The sequence below is a fragment of the Eretmochelys imbricata genome, chromosome 2 (genome assembly GCF_965152235.1).
Source record: "Eretmochelys imbricata isolate rEreImb1 chromosome 2, rEreImb1.hap1, whole genome shotgun sequence".
Taxonomy (NCBI): domain Eukaryota; kingdom Metazoa; phylum Chordata; order Testudines; family Cheloniidae; genus Eretmochelys; species Eretmochelys imbricata.
In genome coordinates this window covers 15971439-15993847 of record NC_135573.1, presented here as the reverse complement: position 1 = coordinate 15993847, position 22409 = coordinate 15971439, and the positions used below count along the sequence as shown (strand labels likewise).

The following is a 22409-nucleotide window of genomic DNA, read 5'->3' as shown; positions in this document are numbered from 1 at the left end:
ACAAAGTTTTTGTGCTGTTTTAAAGTGCTTCTATCAGTACAGCTTTTCTGTAAGTTTCAGTAAAAATATATAAAACTGCATCCAAATTAGATGATTGCACCAGTGTAATTATCAGTTTCTAAACTGAAAAGTGGCATAAAAATGATGCAGACCAGCCCTAAGCAGGAGGAATGGTTGAAAGGGGACCAAAACAGGACAACTTTCCTTGTGCTGTGTCATATTATGACCTGTATTAAGTTTTATTTACACAGATGAAGGAGGCAGGGGTGAGAAAAAAGGATTTGTGTACACGTTTGTTTTTTAATTAGAGGACTAGATAACAAGGCCCAGTCCTACTCGGATTTTCAGACACAGCAAGATTAGCCCCCAGTGTTTCCACATACCTAGCATTTGTCTTTATGACCAGAGTAAGAATTTTACAATTTTTCATATTAAGAATATGCAGTTCAAGCTAATTCCAGATTACAAAATGTAACTATTTAGTTAAAATTACCTCATCTTTCTCTACCAGAGGTTTCACCTCTGCGAGGTGAGCATCCTGGAGCTCCGTCGACATGGTTAGTAGCGGATATCTGCAAAGATCAAGAAAGCTTCAGCATATTTATGTTTTTATTTTATACCAAAGCATTTTAAACGCGAAGGAAAAAATAGAGACCACTTCCCAGAGTTTCAGGTTGAAGATTGTGAATCTGCTGGGAAGTATACATACACAAACCTTCTCCCCTGCCCACCCCAGTTAGAATATGAAGGTTACAAAATCAATTAACACTGCACAGAAGTGAGGCAGGGATTCTATAGCAAAAGATATGATGTGTTCATGTCACTCAAGGGTGTATCAAAGTGTATGCACAAGGAGTCAGAATAAAGGTTACATAATCAAGGTTGTAGGGGTACTTACTTCAGATATGTCCTAATTGGAATATTTGATTTTTGTAACCCTACTATTTTTTCAAAGCAGGCTTTCCCCATGTAGTTTTCTATATTTATGGAAGTGGGGGGAACAAATTCAAGTACATGTATAAGCCATCCTGCTCATCAGTTTGAATCTTGGACAGATTCACAGCACAGACCTCTACCACTTCAGCTAACAGAATAACCAGTAGCAAATGTAAACTGATTTCCTCCATGTGGACAGCCACAAGAGGGATGTAACACACTGTTCTTTGCTTGACAGACAGTAGAAGAAAGGTGGAAATCCAGATACTTGCATTCTGTTCCTGGTTCTGGGAAGGGAATGTAATCTAAGTGCAGAAGTAGGAGACCTCATAGCGAAGGATATGCATTTGGCACATTCAGTCTGAAAGTTAGTGTGGCTCAGTGGATAGGATTCTGGATTTATTCTATTGGATACCTTGGCTCTGCCAGAGATGATCTTGTGCTCAATAACGTGGACAGAGACGTGCACAGCAATATTAACATGACAGTGGTAGAGGTGCAGTCTGAACTCAAGTCATCTGGTTCCCAGACTAGTACATCTAAGATGGTATGTTTTTTGATGTTGGAAAATAGGCTGGTGCAGGCAGTTTAAAGCTTGAGCCTAAACAGTGGTGACAGGATTTCCAGAAAACTAAGAAACAAGTGTTGAACAAGTTCGGCTGTGCAAAGGCACAGTCAATTTCCAGGATTTAGGAATCTGGATTATAATTCATCCAAATTGGATGACTTTTCATAGGGGACAGTAATATTCCCAAAACCATCCCTCTGTCAAATTTCAGTTCCAAATTTACTGCTCCAAATTCCCAATCAATGATCATTTGTATTGTAGTAGCACCAGGAGACAGGGTAGGGGCAGACTAAGTAGCATCCCACTAAGGGGTTTTCAATCAAAGTATGATCAAGTGCCAGCAGAGGCACCCTGATCAGACATTTTTGCAGCATGATGACCGCAGGCCCAGCTGGAGGCAGTTAACCATTTTCTATTCAGGGATTATGGTTAAGACTGTGGGTTTGTCATGGAGGTCACTGAAGTCAGATTCTGTGCTTTATGACCTCTGACTTCTACAGCAGTTGGGGTGCCTGGATCAGGGGCAGCTCAGGCAACCCCTGAGCCAGTTGCACTGGATCACTGCACCCCTACCTGCCCAGCAGGAGCAGAGTTTGGGTGTGAGGGGGTGCTTACCTGGGGGGCTCCCTGGAAGTGGGCATCCCCCTTGCTCAGCTCCTAGGCGGAGGTGTGACCAAGCAGCTCTATGCACTGCCTCTGCCAGAGCAACGGCTTTGCAGCTCCTATTGGCCAGGAACCATGGCCAATGGGAGCTGTGGGGGCCACATCTCTGCCTAGGAGCTCAGCAAGGGGGATGTTGCTGCTTCTGGGGAGCCCCCCAGGTAAATGCTACCAGAGCCCACCTCACCTTGTCCTATACCCCGCCCCCTGCCCCTCCCCACACCCAAACTGCTGCAAAGGGGTGTGTGTGGGGGAACCAGGTAGGGAGCCTGCTGCACCTCCCCCGCAACACACGTTTTAGTCATGGGTATATAGTATAAGTCATGAGCAGGTCATGGGCCATCAATTTTTGTTCACTGCCCATGACTTATACTAAAAATACCTGTGACTAAAATGTAGCCTTAATTATGAGCACCTGGGTGGTAATTACTGGGGCTAAGGATATAATTGGGAGGATATAATTAGAAGAAACAGAAAGCAAAAGTGCAATTGCACTAAGGAGGAAGGCTGCATGGAAAGCTCCTGCTACAAAGTGTGTTATGTTCTGGATGTAAAAGTGCAGAGGAATAAAAGATACACATGAAAGTGAAACAGCCTGGGCATGTTTATGACAGTGAGTTGAAACCAAGTACTAAAGCTATTCAAAGTGGTCAGGAGACCAAAAAAATTACTAGCATGACTAATTTCCATCCAATCTTGTTCTCTGAAATGGATTTACCATTTTTGCTTAATGTTTCCAGAAAAGTTTCAGAGGTAGAGACTAGGAATAAAAAAACTCATCTAAAAAAAGTCAGAAGTGTCAGCTGCCTTCATTTGCAGTTGCTTGTAAGGGAAAAATATTAGGCAACCGTGAGAATAGAAATCTATACAATCAATACATAGTAAGCTACTGTTCACACTAAATGCACTATTAAAAGCTAGAGATGAAAAAGCTGCAGCTTTTTCATTAAGATATTTCTCAATGGTCTAATAGCCCCAAAAAAAGAAAAAAGAAAACCACACCTTGCTAAAACTTATTTCACAGTATTCCTTTCACTGAATTCTACAATATGGACTGAAGAATGTAAAAAACAAAAGTGTCACGCTTTGCTACTAATCCATTAGTTTCAATTCATGTTCATAAAAGTAATGCAAGCATGTCTTCATGAGGGATTGTGAAAGGTCAGACTACATTTTTCCCCAGCATTATTAGGTGGGAACCACACCACAACTTTTATTTGTGGTGGAAATACCCATAAGTTTTTTTGCATGGAATGGTTTAGGTCTCCAGGAGGTTAGACCACAAAAAAGGATTTAAAAAGCCATGCCAGAAAGAATACCTTAGGTATCTTATGGCATCAAAATTGTTTTTGCAATAGTTCAAAGTTGTTACATTGTTTTTTTACAAAAACTAAAGCTAGGAAGTGCTGACCAACATGCTTCTCCACTACTTCTGTGAAGATCTGAAAAGAAAAAGCTGTGTGTGTGTGTGTGTGTGTGTGTGTGTGTGTGTGTGTGTGTGTGTGTGTGTAACCAGATGTATTTGATCTCTGGAAATCTACTGGATCTTCAAATCATACTTTGCATCAGATCAGGTATTTCCGACTTAGTAGGTTTTCCTTTTATCAATTAAGAGCACTTGAAAGATTCTCAACAAATGCTAATATTCCTAATATAATTGGCATAATATTGTTCCACTGGTTTAAAGACTGAAGCGCAAACAGTATCTGACTTCACTGAGCCAATTTATTGTCTGAAGAGAAAGTGGCTTGGGTGAAGTGGTTTTGCACATGTTCACTGCAAGTTTCATTATGTTTAAATAGGTGCTTTGTGTTGCCTTCTAATACTACACTGTAGCTTGTAGCTGATTTAACAAAATAAATTTCCTGGATCAAAATAGTTTGCTCTTGCACAAGTGCTCAATACACAAAGTTCATCTATATTTGCAAGCATTTGTGTAAAGTTGCCAGCACTGGGGGGGAAAAAAACAAAACCAAGGTTCTCATTTCACTTCACTAGTTCAGCTTTTGGGTCTATATTAATTGAACATCCTTGCAACATTCAGCAGTAGGCTCCCACAAACTTGAACCTGGTTATTAGATGCAATTCCAGCCAAGTTAAAGGATTAAATTTCAAAAGGCTCACACATTATTACGAGGAGAATTAAAGGCTTCATGCACCTTAATTATTGGAACAGAATCTTCTCAAAACTGATCATACATCAGTGATTGCCAACCTGCAGGAGCAGAATCAGATTAGTTTATGGCAAGACAAGGGGAACAGGAAAGGAAACCTGTTCATCCATTACAATGGGGGTTCCAACAGAAAAGGTGGGGAATCTCATGTTTTTAGGCCCCATCATGGTGTCATCAGCAGCAATCCCTAGATTCGAGGATGCTCTCTACCACAGATTTACATATGGGTCCTGAGAGGACTCAGGAGTCACATCCTGGAATATCAGATCCACCCACAACAAGTGCAGACATTTCCTGGCATGTCAGCTGCCTGCTGGGAGAAATCCTTGTTCCTTCCTTCTCTTTTCAGCTTCAAGGACAAGGTACTTCTGCTCAAAGCAGGCCACTGCCTGATGGAGGATGTGGCATCACTGAAGTCAGCTGGTAGCTTACTTCTCCCAGCTTGTGATGTCCACATCAGTTTTCTTGATATATGCTTCGTTTGCCTTTGTAGCATTTCCTCTGGCCACCATGGGATCCCTGACCATAGGTGAGCTGAGAGTAGATTTGGTATGGGAGGTGAGAGTCTGGCATTGGCATACAATATCCAGCCCAGCAGAGTTGATGCATGAGGATCATTGCTTCAATAGGTCAAAAAAATCCAAACCAAGCAGAAGTTTAACAGGCAAAAATGACACTTTCACTATGTTTTCTGGGGCAAAACCATTCATGACTACTTTCAATTACACTGGTATCTGAATAAATACTTGAGAACAAACAGCCAGTGTTAACTCTTGTGATTTAGCGTTATAGAGCCTCAGAGTCAAGTGATAATTGAAAAAGGATTCTCAAGTAAAGAGTTACTAGTCTTGAGATTCAAGTTTTAACTCAAAGTGTGGCCCAAATGTACCTTAAAAAGCTAAAACCAAAGAAACAAGAACTACATATTATCTTTAAAAATCACTACTTAAGTCAATCAGGATTTTCTGGGACCTGCCTAATGGTTACTGAACATTTGGGGTTGGCAATACAGTAGAACCTCAGAGTTACAAACTGACCAATCAGCCACACCCCTCATTTGGAGCTGGCAGCAGCAGAGAGAGAAAAAACCAAATACTGTTTTCTACCAAACTACCAAAAAAATAAAGGGAAAGCAGCATTTTTCTTCTGCAGAGTAAAGTTTCAAAGCTGTATTAAGTCAATGTCTCATTGTAAAAACTTTTGAACAACCAACATTTTGTTCAGAGTTACAAACAACCTCCATTCCCAGGATGTTTGTAATGGAGGTTCTACTGTACTATGATTCCATAAGAGTAAACTCATTTATTCACAAAAAATTGTGAACCACTGTTATTCTGCCAACATTATTAGAGAAACCTTTCAGTATATTTTCATTTATTGCAAATTTGATAACTAAATGGAAGTCACCCTTTGGCAACTACTCCAGAAGCATTTCATGCACTATTCCAGTGATTTTCAAACTGTAGGTTGGGACCTCAAAGTGGGTCATGACCCTGCTTTAATGGGGTTGCCAGGACCAGCATTAGACTTGCTGGGACCTGGAATTGATGCTGAAGTTGGGCCTCTCTCCTCCGCATGGAGAGATAGTAATTTTGTTGTCAGAAGAGGGTTGTGGTACAATTAAGTTTGATAATCCCATGCAATAGTGCAAGGGTTTTCATTTAAAAAAATAAGACCAGTTCAAGTATTCAATGGGTCCTTTAAATAAGATATAAATGGTAGCAAAATCTTGTTTTCAAAGCCAAAATATTTTTAATGTAGATTTATACAATGTGGTAGTCAATTTGGAAAACCAACATCTTAGCTGACAATCTGCAAGTCCTGTGCCAAACATGTATACAGCATAAACTGCCACAATGAGACTACTGTTTGTAATTGAGCCAGAAGCGGATCTTTAACTGGGTTTCTGCAAACCAATTCAACTCTGCAAGGATACTAAGCCACAGTATACTTCTATGAAATCATGCCTTCCAGAAATATATCTTTGCACGTAGGAGGCTAATCTGCCCAGACTCTTCTCCAGTCCAGTATTGTTTAATCCAGGGGTGGGCAAATGTTTTGGTCCAAGGGCCACATCTGGGTATGGAAATTGTATGGGGGGCCATGAATGCTCATGAAATTGGGGATTAGGGTGTGGGAGAGGGTGAGGGCTCTGGGGATGAGGGTGGAGGAGGGGGATCTGGGCTGGGACTGCAGGGCAGGAGGGGGATCTGGGCTGAAGCAGGAGATTGTGGGGCAGGAAGGGATCAGGAATACAGACTCCAGGCAGTGCCTACCTCAAGTGGCTCCTGGAAGCAGCAGCATGTCCTCCCTCCCAGCTCCTATGTGGAGGCATGGCCAGGCAGCTCTGGGTGCTGCCCCATCTGCAAGGGCCGCCCCCTGCAGCTCCCATTGTCTGCAGTTCCCAGCCAATGGGAATTGTGGGGGTTGTGCCTGGGGCAGGGGCAGCATGCTGAGCCCCCTGGCTACCCCTACATCTAGGAGCCAGAGGGAGGACATGCCACTGCTTCTGGGAGCCATGCAGAGCACAGAAAACCCCAATCCTGTTCTCTGGCTGGAGCTCAAGGGCCGGATTAAAAACATCTGAAGAGTCGGATGTGCCCCCGCAGGCTGTAGTTTGCCCACCCCTGATTTAACCTCTGAACTGTATGATTTTCACTATAATCTGTTATCCATGGTACTGTTCCACTGTAACCACTTCAGGGCAGAGACTAGATGCTATGCCTTTAAACTGGAAGCTCCTCTAGAACAGGATTCACTCTTTTAGCCCCATGCCCTATATTTTGACAGCAGTACATAGCTGGCAGTAAACCACTACAGACTTCATCACAGGAGGAACACCCTACTTCTACTACATAAACATTAAGGGGTCTCAAACTCAATATTTACAAATTTAAATTACATAAACCCTCTGCTAAGTGAGAGAACTAAAGATATTCCTCAAAAGTATGGGTCCCTCCCCATTTAAAGATTGCAACTTCATTCATTACACACAAAATATCATTAAGCAGGCTTCCCAATATTCTTTATTGTGTACCTAAAGATGTGCTAGGCATCTCACAGCATAGAAAAGCCAGCCTCTGTCCAAAGAATAGAATGCAAACAGACAAGCAGCAGAAGCAAGCCGTTGTCCCTGCAGCTCATTAGTGCCATAGCATGTTCCTCTCCCCATTCATTTTTTGGGTCTGACTGTGGCTGATATTTCCAAGCTATATCTACTTGGGGGGACGGGATGGGACAGATAATCTATCAAGGAACAACCCTCATGAGACAGTATGCCAAATCCAAATACATAGAATCACAGGAGCTAGAGAGGGAAGAGACCTATTTGGTTATCTAGTTCATGCCCCTGCCAGTACAGAATTGCTCCATAGATGCCATACCAAAGTCTACATTGAAGGAACATTAACGTTGCAAAGTAAAGCACTCAAGTTACAAAATGCCAGAATTAAGGTTGGCTCTGCACCCTTAGTTTGCCCCCCCACTTCTTATAGGCGCAGAGGGTAGTGCCTCAAGTTCCCTCTAAGCTGTGTGGCCATACAGCAGGCTATCAAGGGCTGCTGCAGCCAGGGGAGAGGGCTTGGAGGAGTTCCCTCTCCCTGCCACAGCCCCAGGGCAGCCTGTATCCTGAACCCCTCAACCCTGGTCCCATCCTGGAGCCTGCACCCCCAGCCAGAGCCCACACCTCAACACTCTGCCCCAGCCCTGTGTCCCCTCCCACCCCTCTGTCTCACCCCCACCACACATCTCCTCCATATTGGGTCACATAAAATTTGTTCTGCACATGGAGGTAAAAAAATTAGAGGGTACATTGGTAGTGCCACATATTAAGGTTGCCTGACACTTCCTGTTACAAGACTGATTTTAGTTGCTTATAACTTTGCCAAGTTAACCATTTGGATTGAAGTTTTCCCATGCTGGATATCTCCCTCAGGCAGATTTTTTTGGGGAAAAACATGTTAAAATGTATTTTGCCTACATTAAATTCTGATGATCTTTCCTTTAGAGAGCTCTAGCACCCTGGTGTTCTGGACTAGAAACTTTAAATTTGGCAGATGGTGCTTGCATGTCAGGGATGTGCCTTCTGTTGCCCATGGGGGGGAAGGGGAAGAAGAGAAGAGGGGGGAAAGGTGGGAGGACACAAATTTGGCCAAGTTATAAATCTTTGAAGAATTGTTGTTTGCACATGCTCAGTAGAAACTTAGATTTTACTTGCTAAAAATCACTGAAAATTCAGTCCTCATTGAGCATGCTCAAGCCGCTCTCAGTTCTTAGTACCGATTGAACTGCATATGTGCTCCACAAAACAATTGAGGATGCTTCAGCCCAGGACTATAGAGGGGAGCTGGATTTTCCCTGTGATCTATGATCCCAGCCCAAGATAGAGACACAAAAGGAGCACAGAGCCCTACTCCTGTTCTTTCAGCCATTTCAGTAGCAGCCAAGCAGTGTGAAGGAGAAAGCCAAGTGGTCCAAATGCAACGGGGAAGAGAGCCAGACTGCAGGAGGGAAAAGGAATAGATTGGGACAAGGAGTCTGGTAAAACTGGGACCTGATGGGGAGAAGAGAAACTGGTATAATCTGGGAAATCACAGATTGGACAAGAAAATGGGTGGAGGGGAAATACTGAGTTTTACCCATATTAATTTTTTTAAACATGCTTTGACTAGCTAAGCATATCAGGAGTTCCAGGTAGGACCCTGGAATTCAGCATGGGAGAACTTGTTCCCTCTCCCACCCATGATAACTCTACCCTAAACTCAGCAAAGTTAGTTCCTGAAAATTTCCATTTGCACATATTCAATAGAAGCTGTTCTACATTTGCTCCTTAACTTTCTGAACCTTCCTACTGCTTGCTTTCCTGTCCACCCTCCACTTCAAATTACCCTGAGGCAGTGGCTCTCAAACTTTTACTGGTGACTCCTTTCACATAGCAAGTCTGAGTGCGACCCCCCCTTATAAATTAAAAAACACATATTTAACACCATTATAAATGCTGGAGGCAGAGTGGGGTTTGGGATGGAGGTTGACAGCTCATGACCCCGAGTGGTCCCAACCCCAGTTTGAGAACCCCTGGGCTAAGGGAAGGTGCACTGATGTGGAAGTGGCAACTTGCCTTTTCCACAGATGGGTGTTAATTTTGGGTATAACCATTTATTATAAAGCAGACCCCCCCCCCGCCCCCATCTACCCTAGCAAGCAGCCAAATATCAATCTGAAGTTGCACATGGACACTACTGGCAAAATTGGAATCAATAAGCAGATTCACACACCTTGCCATGTGCCAAGTCACCACACTTGACTTTGCTTTCAGTGAAATTTGACTATCCAACCAAAGAGTTGGGAGCATTATTAACAACAAACAGTACCCCAGACTTCTACTTCTGTCCACCTGTTCTGCCAATAGAGCACACTTAGAGCCAGGGTGAAAACTCAGGAATCATAATTCTAAAGCATTTCATTGCTGTCTGGCAGTTGTGCAATCCACTGGCAAAGTAACACATCCCTCTCTAGTGGCTACTCCACAGAGAATCAGTTATTACTTTTTTAGCTCACATATGAGAAGTCTGCTCTGTTTGTAATAAGTAGTGTTTATCCACAAAATTACTAAAATGTACCATCTAGAAAAACAGGAATTAAGAGGAAGTTTAAGAACATTTAACCTAATACCAGTCAGGAACATGACCCCCACTACTTAATGCAGGGTAAGAATCATATGTGGATAAGGTATCAGAGTAAAACAAAATACTAAGTAAATTACACACTAATAAGAATTAAGAAAAAAGGTCAGTTCAATCAATCTTTTCTGTTGTAATCACTTTTGGAAGCTACCCACAACAGAAGCCTTTAAGAGAGTCTGAGGCACAACCAGAAAGGGTTAAGCATCCTGCAGGAGGATGAATGACTCCAATTCAATCCTTAAAGACATATGGGGATAGAATGTTCATGTTTATTTACTACTACATATATATGTAATGCACAAAATGTAATCAAACTGTCCCTGTCTTGATCTCTGAATTATCAGAATACAGCATAAAGGACATCTTAGCATTTAAATGAACTGTAAACATGGATATTGCTATATTCATCTCTTTGAAATATATAGCAAATCTGTTAATGATGGATAATTACCAGCGATGCTTAGGAAATGGGTCCACTTTAAAGTCCCCATGAGTGCCTATTGTTTGACTAAAGGCTCCGAGCTGTCAAAGAAGGCCTGAAACTGTATTAACATGGCTTGGGTCCTGATCCTCTGATGAAGCTTAAGCAGATCTGTGATGACAGGAAGTTTGAGATGCAAGACTGAGATCCCAGTCCTAAGCTGGTACACCCTGAATAGGATATTGGACACTGGACTATAACAAGGATCAGCAACGTTCAGCACATGGCCCATCAGGGAAATCTGCTGGTGGGACGGCAGCCATCACATCATTCAGCCTGTGCTGCTTCCCGCAGCCCCCATTGGCCTGGAACAACGAACCGTGGGCAGTGGGAGCTGTGGTCAGCTGAACCTGTGGACCCTGTAGGTAAACAAACCATCCCAGCCTTCCAGCTGATTTCCCTGATGGGCTGCGTGCCAAAGGTTGCCAATCCCTGGACTATAACCAATGGATTAATTCTAGAATAACTCTTTGCAACAACAAAGTTCATCATCTCTGTTATGAATCTGAATTTCAAGATTATCAGTATGCATACAAACATGAGTACAGTTTAACCAACTCTTTTCTTTAAAGAATTTGTTTAGTTAATAAGAATTGGCTATAAGTGTGTATTTGGGTAAGATCTAGAATATCCGTTAATGTGTCCCATCCTCTGTGATGGGTAGAACTTTATATGATGAGTAATATTTTCATTAATTGTCATATTTGACTAGGGTGTCTAGGTGGAGGCCGGAGGCAGAGTTACTTTAAGGAAACTTGGTAACTTCTGAGTAACCAGTGAGCTATAATAAAAGCTATTTTATGCTGGCTTGGTAAATTTAAGTATTGGAATATCCACCAACTTTGGTGAATGCCTGTCCCATTATTTGCAGTTCACCCTCATTGAGGGACCTCAGCTGGCTCCCCCTTAGGAATCCAGTCACAGAGTCCAATTCATTTTAGCATAAACAAAATTCCTTTTGCCACTTATGTTTTAAGAGTAGGTGAATCCTGTTTGGCTTTTAATAAAGCATCTCTTTCAAGCCTCCAAATTTCTAAGAAAAATAGATCTTTTCATATATGACAAATCTTCAGAAGTGATTGATGATTTTGAATCCCCAACTTGACACTTAAGGCCTGATTTTCAGCAAGTACCAAGCATTCTCTGAGAGAAGGGAAACCTCAAGTTGCCTCATTGTAGGTGGTCAAAAAATTGAAGTGCCCAAAATTACTACGTACTTTTGAAAAATCTCTGCCTGTGTTCCAGGACAGCATGTATTGACCAGGAGGGAGGCCCTTCAATCTCCCCGTTCTAGATGTCATTTAGCAGATAAGAATGACAAATCTTTAGTTGTAATTAAAGACTTTAACATTTTATATGTAATATTTGTAACAGGTTCTCTTTATAAATTCTTGTAAAATAGAATAAAACGTGTAAAGTTTGTTACTTTATGTGAAAGCAAATGGCAATATGACTTTTGTGCTTGCTAATGTAACAAGTGTTGCGTCATTGCAGAAGTAGTTTAAACCTGATGTCAAAGACTAAGTATAAGTTAACATGGTATAAGTGTATCCACAAACATGACTCTTAAATATTTATAAGAAGCAAAACCAAGCTTGTAATAACCTAAAAATTATCACAACATGAAAAGAATTTAACTGTACATAAACAACTTCATTGAAGCATAAGAACATCCTAGATTCTTAAAAAAGGAAAAGTAATGAAGATCTGCAAAAAGATCAACCACACTCCTTCCTACGAATCATGTACTCCTGCCACCAGGCTGTCTATTCCATTGTATAACTAGCTTAGTAACAAAGAATGCCTATTAAAAACCTGTATTGTTCAAACATGAGACTTACATTTGTCTAGCACCATAAGTATCCCTGGTACTTAATTTCTTACATGAGAGGAAAGTGATCAGGAACAGTCAGCATGGATTCACCAAGGGAAGGTCATGCCTGACTAATCTAATCGCCTTTTATGATGAGATTACTGGTTCTGTGGATGAAGGGAAAGCAGTGGATGTATTGTATCTTGACTTTAGCAAAGCTTTTGACATGGTCTCCCACAGTATTCTTGTCAGCAAGTTAAAGAATTATGGGCTGGATGAATGCACCATAAGGTGGGTAGAAAGTTGGCTAGATTGTCGGGCTCAACGGGTAGTGATCAATGGCTCCATGTCTAGTTGGCAGCCGGTGTCAAGTGGAGTGCCCCAGGGGTAGGTCCCAGGGCCGGTTTTGTACAATATCTTCATAAATGATCTGGAGGATGGTGTGGATTGCACTCTCAGCAAATTTCCGGATGATACTAAACTGGGAGGAGTGGTAGATACGCTGGAGGGCAGGGATAGGATACAGAGGGACCTAGACAAATTGGAGGATTGGGCCAAAAGAAATCTGATGAGGTTCAATAAGGATAAGTGCAGGGTCCTGCACTTAGGACGGAAGAACCCAATGCACAGCTACAGATTAGGGACCGAATGGCTAGGCAGCAGTTCTGTGGAAAAGGAACTAGGGGTGACAGTGGACGAGAAGCTGGATATGAGTCAACAGTGTGCCCTTGTTGCCAAGAAGGCCAATGGCATTTTGGGATGTATAAGTAGGGGCATAGCAAGCAGATCGAGGGACGTGATCATCCCCCTCTATTTGACATTGGTGAGGCCTCAGCTGGAGTACTGTGTCCAGGTTTGGGCCCCACACTACAAGAAGGATGTGGATAAATTGGAGAGAGTCCAGCAAAGGGCAACAAAAATGATTAGGGGTCTGGAACACAAGACTTGAGGAGAGGCTGAGGGAACTGGGATTGTTTAGTCTGCGGAAGAGAAGAATGAGGGGGCATTTGATAGCTGCTTTCAACTACCTGAGAGGTGGTTCCAGACTATTCTCAGTGGTAGAAGAGGACAGGACAAGGAGTAATGGTCTCAAGTTGCAGTGGGGGAGGTTTAGGTTGGATATTAGGAAAAAATTTCACTAGGAGGGTGGTGAAACACTGGAATGCGTTACCTAGGGAGGTGGTAGAATCTCCTTCCTTAGAGGTTTAAGGTCAGGCTTGACAAAGCCCTGGCTGGGATGATTTAATTGGGGATGGGTCCTGCTTTTGAGCAGGGGGTTGGACTAGATGACCTCCTGAGGTCCCTTCCAACCCTGATATTCTATGATTCTTCTGTGTCTGTAGTCTAGGTATTGCACACTTTTCTGAGTAAAGCCTCCGCCCTGAGGATCTTACTATCAACTAGTAGCTAAAAGCCCAGACTGTCACATGTGTAGAGTCATTGTGAAAAACAGCCAAAAATGGCTCATTTGCATACACTGTGCTGTAATAAGCAATGTAGCAGTTTGTTCACGTTCCCTATAATTTGTGCACAGATTTCTGCTTTGGGCTAGAGGCACCACCAGCTGTGTTACTCCACATAGCTATTACTCCCATCTTCTCTTAACAGCAGTCACATTCCAACCAGCACAGAACCTTGGACTCCAACGGAAGAATTCTTCTGCTGACCTAGCTCTATCTACCCCAGGGATTAGGTTAGTTTAGCTATGTCCCTCAGGGACAGATTTTTCATACCCAAAAGACCTAGCTATACTGATGTAAGTCCCAGGGTACACCTGTCCTCAGATGTTTAGGCTTCAGCATGACAGTGACAATCCTGGAAGATCTGTATTTATTTGTGAAGGTGGCAAATCATGGGCATGTGCTGAGGTGAGAACCTGTGTATATTTGAGGTTACAGCATGCGCTGTTTGTGTTGGGGGGGTGGGGATGCTTTGTGTTCCTCTGTGAGGGTAGCAGCTGAGCCAGGCAATCCATCTGTCCATCTCTTCCTCACACAACCAATGAAAATCACTGCACATAAGTTATCTTAGAGCAATGGTGGGGATTGGTTGAGTTAGCTCTGACATCAGACTCTTGGCCTGGGATAACCTAGACCCATGCCTTCCAGTAGCTATAGACTGCATGGATGTAATTCATAAAGTGAACATCGCTGAAAACTTAAATTGGACTGCAACAGACTGCAAAACCTAGTGATTCAACCTGGTGATATTCTGAACAAAATGAACTCTCAGCCATGTTTATAGCTGTTTCCCTCACTTCACAATGATTCTACAGACATGACATAGGCTTCAGAGTAACATTCCTGGTATCTTGCTATAAAGATTTCATAGGCATTAGGGACCAATCATAATGTCCAGTCACTTTCCCTGCACATACAGATTAAAAAAAACATAAGAAAAAATAACCGTTAAGGGTGGGGAAGTGGTGGAAACAGGGAGAAGGGTAAGGATTAGATCACTAGGGAGAGGTGTGTTAGAGCAGTACAGCTTGGGTATGAGCTTTCTTGGTATTGTGATTTCTAGGGCCCTCAACATAATGTTTACATAGTGAATGCAACAGTGGAAATGGAGTGTTCCAAACACAGATCAGCGGTTATAAGTCAGATCTGAAAGGAACTGTGTGGTCAGTCTCCAGCTGTGCAGAGAAATACTATTGACAGCTGAAAAAGATTTAATAGAATGGTAACAACTGAAAGGGAAGTAACTCAAAACAAAAGGAACACAGGAAGTGTCTGCCACACATTAAAATCAGAACTGTAATAGTCACATGCATCCTGCTTTGTGCAAACACGTCTGTGGGGGAAAAAAAAACACTAGACTACTCAGTCTTACATCAGCAAACACACTGTATACCTATGCTGTACAAAGTCAAATTTGGCCTATGGAACTGGGGATAGTCCAGAGACAGTAACATTCTGTTATGCAATGTATGAAGAAAACAGGCCTGACCCTGCGCCATCCATTTGATGTAAGTTTAACTGGAAACTGACTTTAGTTCAAGGTGTAGGGTTTTTTTTTCTACTCTTGGGGCTACAGGACCCAAGACTGATGAATATGATGCCTGCATGTAAGTGACTCATGTTCTCCTGTGCAAGCAGCACCTACTACTCTTAAGTCGATCAGAGAACCCACCAAAAATCAAGCACTGTTTATATTGTGTTCTGTTCAGATATAACTATCTGAAGTGATGCATATTCAGGAACAGTTCTGAATTGCTTCTTACTGCTGCTATTCCTTAGCATAGCTTAAAATAAAGATGGATACATTTATGAATGGAATCATATGTTGGGTTGCTTGTGATGCAAGGAACTGGACTCATAACAAAGGATGTCCCTTTCAGTCCTGTCCACATCATTGACCAGATGGAAAGATTAGAGTTTTATTGTGTCAGGAAGGGTCGTTTCACCATGCACACATGAAAAAAATTTCCATTGAGAATCAAAGTTTACAGATAAGCATTTATTTTAAATTGCCTAAAGGTAATTGATATTATCCAACAAAAATTATAAAAATCTAATTTTGCCAGGCAGAACTGGCAATGGGATTACATCCAGCCAATTGTTCACTTCATCTTGAAGAAAAATTACAGAAGGGAAAAGTGTAGGGAGGAGAGCATGAGTGGAGAGCATTACTGAACAGTTCAGTAATCAGTGGTACTGATAGTTTGATTTTCAAGTGGTCTTCACTGGCATCCAAATCAGTATTTGAAAAGGGAGTTGCTGTCCACTGCAAGCCTTATACAGAAGGTTTAAGGCTACTGCACTAGTTTCCAACGCCAAGGAAACTATTTTCTTTTTTTTAAAAAACATGCATCTCTGAGAAGTACATTGTGACCCAAGTACAGCTTTTAAGAGAATGGAGTTTACTATTTCTTCCTCCTTTTGCTATAGAGTAAACTGCATATTGCATGATGGTACAAATTTGCCAAACACCAATCAACTTCCAAATATGATTAGTTATAAGGCAGTGATGGGAGGAAGATTAATATGGTACATGCAATTTTGATTAATGGTACACAAATTTTCTAACATTTCATTTTGTTTCAGTAAGTAAGTAATAAGTAATGTGGTTATTGATAATTGCATGCATTTTGTTTTTAGTATTCTGTTCAGTTTTCTATAGTTCAGGTCTAAGTTTCACATTCTTGTCCCTTAAATAATAAAGCAAGTTTGAAAATGACCACGATTCCAGGGGTGTTTTTTCTAAAAATCAATCAGCATTTAGTCATTCATTATTTCAATGACCGATGCATGCAATTACTGCTTGATGTTCTCATTGCTACCACAATATTCCTTCGAGCACGCTGCAATTCCTATTTTGTTGTTAAATTAGAGAAAACCACAGATTTGCTCATTGGTCCTGTATGCTGGCAAGGTCTGAACTAATTCCGTCTAGTCACTTTCCCAGGTTCTTCTATTTGTTTCATAGAACTAAAACACTTCTAGACTCTGGAGAGGACATATGTTGAGCTAAAGAGAGTAAACAGCTAACTTTCCAGAAAGGCCTCCCCACCCATGATGCATAAGTATATGGTTGGTAAATCTTAAGTGCAGTTTTTATTAGTTTTGGGGGACAATAGAGTCTACTGGATAAGGCATTGGCTATCAAACCACTTGGATTCTGTTCCCAACCGTGTGTGAGCATAGGTAAGTTTTTTGCATGAGTCAGGGAAATCAAAACATTGTTCTGGAGCTGACCCAAACCAAAACACTTATTTTTGTCAAAGCAACGTTGACTTTGATCTGTCAGCTGCTGCAGTGTCTCATGGAAGTTTTAGTTTGAGTGCCTTGTGAACTCATTCTTTTTAATAGGCCTGGCTCCCCAACTGGACTACATCTCCCATGACGCACTGTGGTTCCATATCTGGTTGGACAACCACTGTTCATCATGGGAGATGTAGTCCAGCTGGGGAGCCCAGCCTATGAAAGGAAGAGGGGGCATGAGATACCATGGCAGCTCAGGTGGATGCAGATTAACATCACTGACCCAAAGTGTTTTGATTTTCTTCAAAGAAACAAAACGTTTTAGTTTAGGACTATTGTAACATTTCAAATCAGATGTTTCCAAACTGATTGAACAGAACTTTCTGCTCAGAGAAAAAAAGATGTTTTGTTCCAATCTGATTAAAACAAATGTTGAAATGGAAATTCTGATTTTCATCCAGATTAATAAATTTTCAAGAAATACAACCTCACTTAAGTGAACTAGCACCAATACTTCATTTGGGCCAAAGTATTCTTTTTATCCTGTAGCACAAGAGTTCTGCTTTGTACTGCAATTTCAAATAGATTTAGCTGTCCAAAGAATCTTTCTGCCATAGTTCTGACCCCCTTCTTGCATTTTATTGAAAAACAAACTGTCCAATTCAGAAGATTCAGCTCTTTAAAAACTTCTAGTCTGTGCTCACCACAAGTTTGGCTGAGTCTAACCACTACCCTATGTGTTCATTTCCCTACCATGTGACAGTTTTCATGTCTCTGCTCACCTTATTTTTAAGAATTTGGGCCAGAGTTTCTAAGTTAAATGTCAACACTCTTAGGTCTCAAGTGACTACCGAGCTTTAGTTTTTACCCTAGTTTGAAAATACTCCATACTATAAACCCTATGTCATGGTATCTGGGCAGGTTGTATTGCAAAGTACTAGGTAAACAAATTTCTGTAATATTCCTATTTACATTCATCAAAACATTCCATCCTCACTGAATTAACTGTTTTCACTGTACTGAGCCCTTTACAAATGACTAGCTCATACTAGTATTTCATAAAGGAGAATACTCACACACAAAAGTGCACTACACAGTTTCTGAAAACTCTTGCTTTCCAAACAGACTAATGCACAAACTTGCATGGAAGAAATTTACTTGTGTTCTGGGTAGTCTTATTCTCTTGCTTCCCAGTTTTACTATTTGATCTGTAAAATTGTATGATTCTTGCAGTCCACAGAAGTATCTGGAGCATAAACACACCACAAACAGCAGTATGTGTTTTTATCACATGCATAGTAAAGGCATTGAGAGTCAAACTATGCTAGAACAAGGATTTTAGATTAATACGAGTACAGAAAGTATACAAGAATACAAGTATCCATTTCCAGCACTAAATTTAAAGTGACATCATTTCTAATGAATTTGTCTAAATTTTTGCTTCAGTTTTTGTTGTCATTGTTACAAGTTACATCCCATTGTTGGAACTGCAAATTAGACAAAGAATGTTTCTCCCTATTTTTAGCATTTATTTTGAGCGTCTGACAAGTCAGTTTCATGGTTTTTTTCCCGGTGCGGTCAGTTTCTCTTTGCATGTCTTTCACACAAGGAGACAAAAAAAAGTGTCAAATATAGGAAATCATGACCCTATAACCACATTTGGCAGGGACACTCAACAGCTATAGGGCCTGAAACCACCTTTTATTTTTTACGATTTTCTAGATTTCAAGCTGACCATTTCCAAACCAACCATTTCCCTTTAAATTACTTCTTTTGGTCCTCAGAGATTTGTTTTTAGATAGATGCCCTCAGACTTCAAGAGAAATTAACAAATGTTTACTGCCATCTTACTCATTAACCGCTGCAATCCTTAAAAAGGGAACATAAGGAACATTTCTTGTGGGCTGTCTAAAACAATGGGTAAGATACAGAGGGGGCCTTCAACTTGCAAGCATTTCAAAGGAAGGCAGCAACACTGGAAAAAAAAGAAATATCCTTAGCCACACACTTTCACCCAATTCCATCTTCAAAGCAAGATGCTTTGAACATGAACAGTGCCCCAGAAGTATTCAATATACAGTACTTAAACTACAGCTATAAACACATAATGAGACAAGAGTAAACAATGAAAACTGATCTGTTGCAATCAAGGCTACAGTTAAGCTAGAAAATTTGGTAGATATGGCTGAATTACACTAATAACTAACTTATGTAACGCCTTTCACACAGAGAAATAGTTTTTTTCCGTTCCAAACCCTTCCCAATTCTGTAAGTGCAAAGAGGCTGAATCATAACATCAGCATCTAACAAGATTCCAGCTGTTTCCACCGCTTTCAGAGAGGGGCAGGGAGGAGATCTGGGACATCTGCTATGGAAACCTGAACTGCCAGTACTTGGTCTCTCTCCCATTAGCCACAAGTCTCCAGTGACATTTCCAAGCCCTAAGATCCTAGCAGATTTAATATAGAGCCCAGCTAGTAAATTTGTTCAAGATAATACAGTAGTAACTGGTCAAACTGAAGTCCATAGGTACCAGGATTTCCCCCAGTTCTTCTGGGTCCAGCTGGTAGACACCAAAGATTTCACCCATCTTGACGTCTGTCAACACGCTGCTGATCCTGCCTATTCCATTCCTTCCCCTCCCACCATTCCAACGGAGGAACACAAGGGACTACCCTCCACCCCAGGGTGCAGCCTCAGATTCCAGACCCTCCCTGTCCCTCGGGCCCACCCACAGCCAGCACGCACCCTGCCAAGCGGGAACCGCTGCGCAGAGAGAGGGGCAGGTGCGTCCCTTTCCAGGCCGGGCTCTGGGAAGCAGGGTGAGGAAAGACAGAGGAGCTCAGTGCACAGACCTTCTAGGGCAGCAGAGCCAGAGTGGCTGGGATGCTCAGCCCTCAGAAGAGTCACATTTTGGGAAGTTAAGTAGTCCTCCTTCCAGCCTCTTGCAGCTCGCCACAGCAGAGCGGCTCTGACCACTAGGTCCTGTGGGAGGGAGGGAGTGAAGACTGGATCCCCACACCCAGGGGGGCTAACACTCTCCTCCCACACCCACCCAGAAGGACAGGGCACTTGCACCCCGGACAGCAGCACCAAATTAAGCCCACCGGGCCCCCTCTTCCCTGCACGCAACGGAGAGCCAAGCGTGCCCAAGGTCCCCCCTCCCCTGCCCTGGGAGGGGGGAGAAACATGGAGAAGGAGGGGCACGGCCAAAGGAACCCCCTTTCTCTACCCTCAGGAGGGTCTGGGGGGCAATATGGAAGGGGCCGGCAACGGCCGAAGCACCCCCCCTTTCCCTGGGGGGGAAGAAATATGGGGGGCCGGCAAGGGCCGAAGAAGGACCCCCGTCCCCTGGGGGGGAGAAGTGGGGGGCCGGCATGGTCGGCCCCTTGTTCACGAGGTTTCCCGGGCACCCCGCGGACGAGCAAGGCAGGAGCCGGGCTAGCGCCGCTCACCCTCACAGCCGCCTCCGTCCGTCTCGGTAGCAGGACTCCGCTCCCGTCACCCAGCGCCGCGATCGCGTCTGGGTCCGAGCCCCGGCTCGCGAGCTATTTATACCGCTCCGGCCCCGCCCCCCGCCCGCCCCGCTCGAGCGCTACCTGCGGCCGCCTCTTGCGCGGGGCTCCGCCTGTCCGCGGGCGGGGCGAGGAGCGCGGCTGGGCTGGCGCAGACCCCGCCCGCCCCGGCCCCGCGGGACCGCGCTGCGAGGCGGAAGCTGAGGGACGCTGCCCTGGCTCGTGACAGGCCCAGGCTAGCAGCCTCCGCCCCACGGCCCCAGGCCCGTCACAGGCCCGCGCGGCTGGAGCTGAGGCTGTGGGGAGCTGGGCCCCGCCTGCCGCTTTGGGCCCCTCAGGCCAGGCCAGGGACAGTCACAAAACCACCCTTTGGCTGCCAGCCAGCCAGCCAAGCCCGCAGGCCCCGATGTTTCTGCCCCCTGGCCCGACACCATCGGCAGCCCGCGAGCGGGAGGTGCCTTTGCCAACGCGCCACCGGCGAGATGGGCACAGGGGGCGTTCGTCGCCTGGCTTGCTTGCAGGGCACGCCTGGCCCTCACCAGAGGTGGCAAAACTCACCCCCCGAGTGACACAGTTGACTGACCTAGACCCCGGTGCAGACAGTGCTATGTCAACTGGGGGCTTCTCTCGCCTACGTAGCTACCACCTCCCCGTGGGGTGGAGTACCGGCCCGGACAGGAGAAGCTCCTCATCGGCATAGGGGGCATCTTCGCTGAGGGCTTGTCTACACGTGACTGTGCCGCTGTAGCACTTAGTGAAGACACTAACTACACCTAGGGGAGAGCTTCTGTCAGGGTAGCTAATCCACCTCCCCGAGAGGGTGGTAGCCGTGTCGATGGGATGGGATAAGTCGGCAGAGTGCTGCCTACAGCGGGGGGTTAGGTCGGTGGATTTTCCACACCCCTGAGTGACGTCATTAAATCGACATAAGTGTGTAGTGTAGATCAGGGTGAGCGCTAGAGTGGTGGAGCCGTACCACTGCAGCGCTGTAAATGTAGACAAGCCCTAATTGTTGAGTTTTGTGACGCCTCGGTCCTCTTCGTGAATCTCTAGTCCCTGCTCCTCATAGGCCCAGCCCGCACAGTTTGGATCCTGACTTCCCCCATGTTCAGTGGTGTTCAGATTCAGTGTTCTGGTTTGGGCCCAGGGTGCAAATGTCCTCAGTGTCAGATCCAGTGCTCTGGTTCTCTAATGTATTCCTTGATGTTTAAAATGTTTGTTAAGCTTTATTTTTTAAATCCTTCTTTTCCCCCATTTCAAAGGAAAAATCAAAATGTCAAGTAGGAATAAAATAGGTTTAATTTCTAGAGGACCCTTCATTCAAAAGTTTCCTTAAACCATACATTTCCTCAGGCAGGGACCCTGGCTTTAGATTGCCCAGCTCTTGTGTGAATCCTTATTCAGTGGTGAATGTAGCATCCTGATTCAATATATGCACTATACTACACTGCCATGGGACACTGACCCTTGCTGTAACTCTCTTCACCCAGGCACTAATCCTGGCCTGTGAGAAGGGGAGGACCCAGAAGGAGGGGGAAGGCTGGAGAGCAAACTGACCCCACATTCACCCCCCCAGCAGTAGCTTCTGTTCCACAGGGTGGAGGGGAAACCAGGCCAAATCTGAGTGGTCCTGTGACCCCATAAGCCAGCTCGCAATGCCTGCAGAGGCATGTGTGCAGTTTCTGTGGGTGCAACTGAACCAATGAACCCACACTGAAGCTGCCCTATACATAATAATCCTAAAGCATTTGGAAATGCTGTTCCACATAAATAAATAAAAGCTATAAACAGGGATCATTTTGCCCATCTCTGAAATGCAGCAATTTGGGTGTGAAATGCAATAATAATAAAAATAAATATCTAGCTCTTATACAGCAC

At 43.6% G+C, this 22409-nt stretch overlaps 1 protein-coding gene across 1 annotated transcript in view; it reads right to left on the bottom strand.

The window, feature by feature from the left end:
- Positions 1-20533, bottom strand: part of NDRG1 (N-myc downstream regulated 1) — a 65390-nt gene extending 44857 nt beyond the window's left edge. The window contains exons 1-2 of the mRNA XM_077809764.1: positions 20472-20533; positions 494-572 (exon numbers count right to left, since the gene is read on the bottom strand). Of these exons, the coding sequence (XP_077665890.1) occupies positions 494-556 (63 nt within the window). The 5' untranslated portion in view covers positions 557-572; positions 20472-20533. The remainder of the gene's footprint in view (positions 1-493; positions 573-20471) is intronic.
- Positions 20534-22409: the final 1876 nt, after the last annotated feature.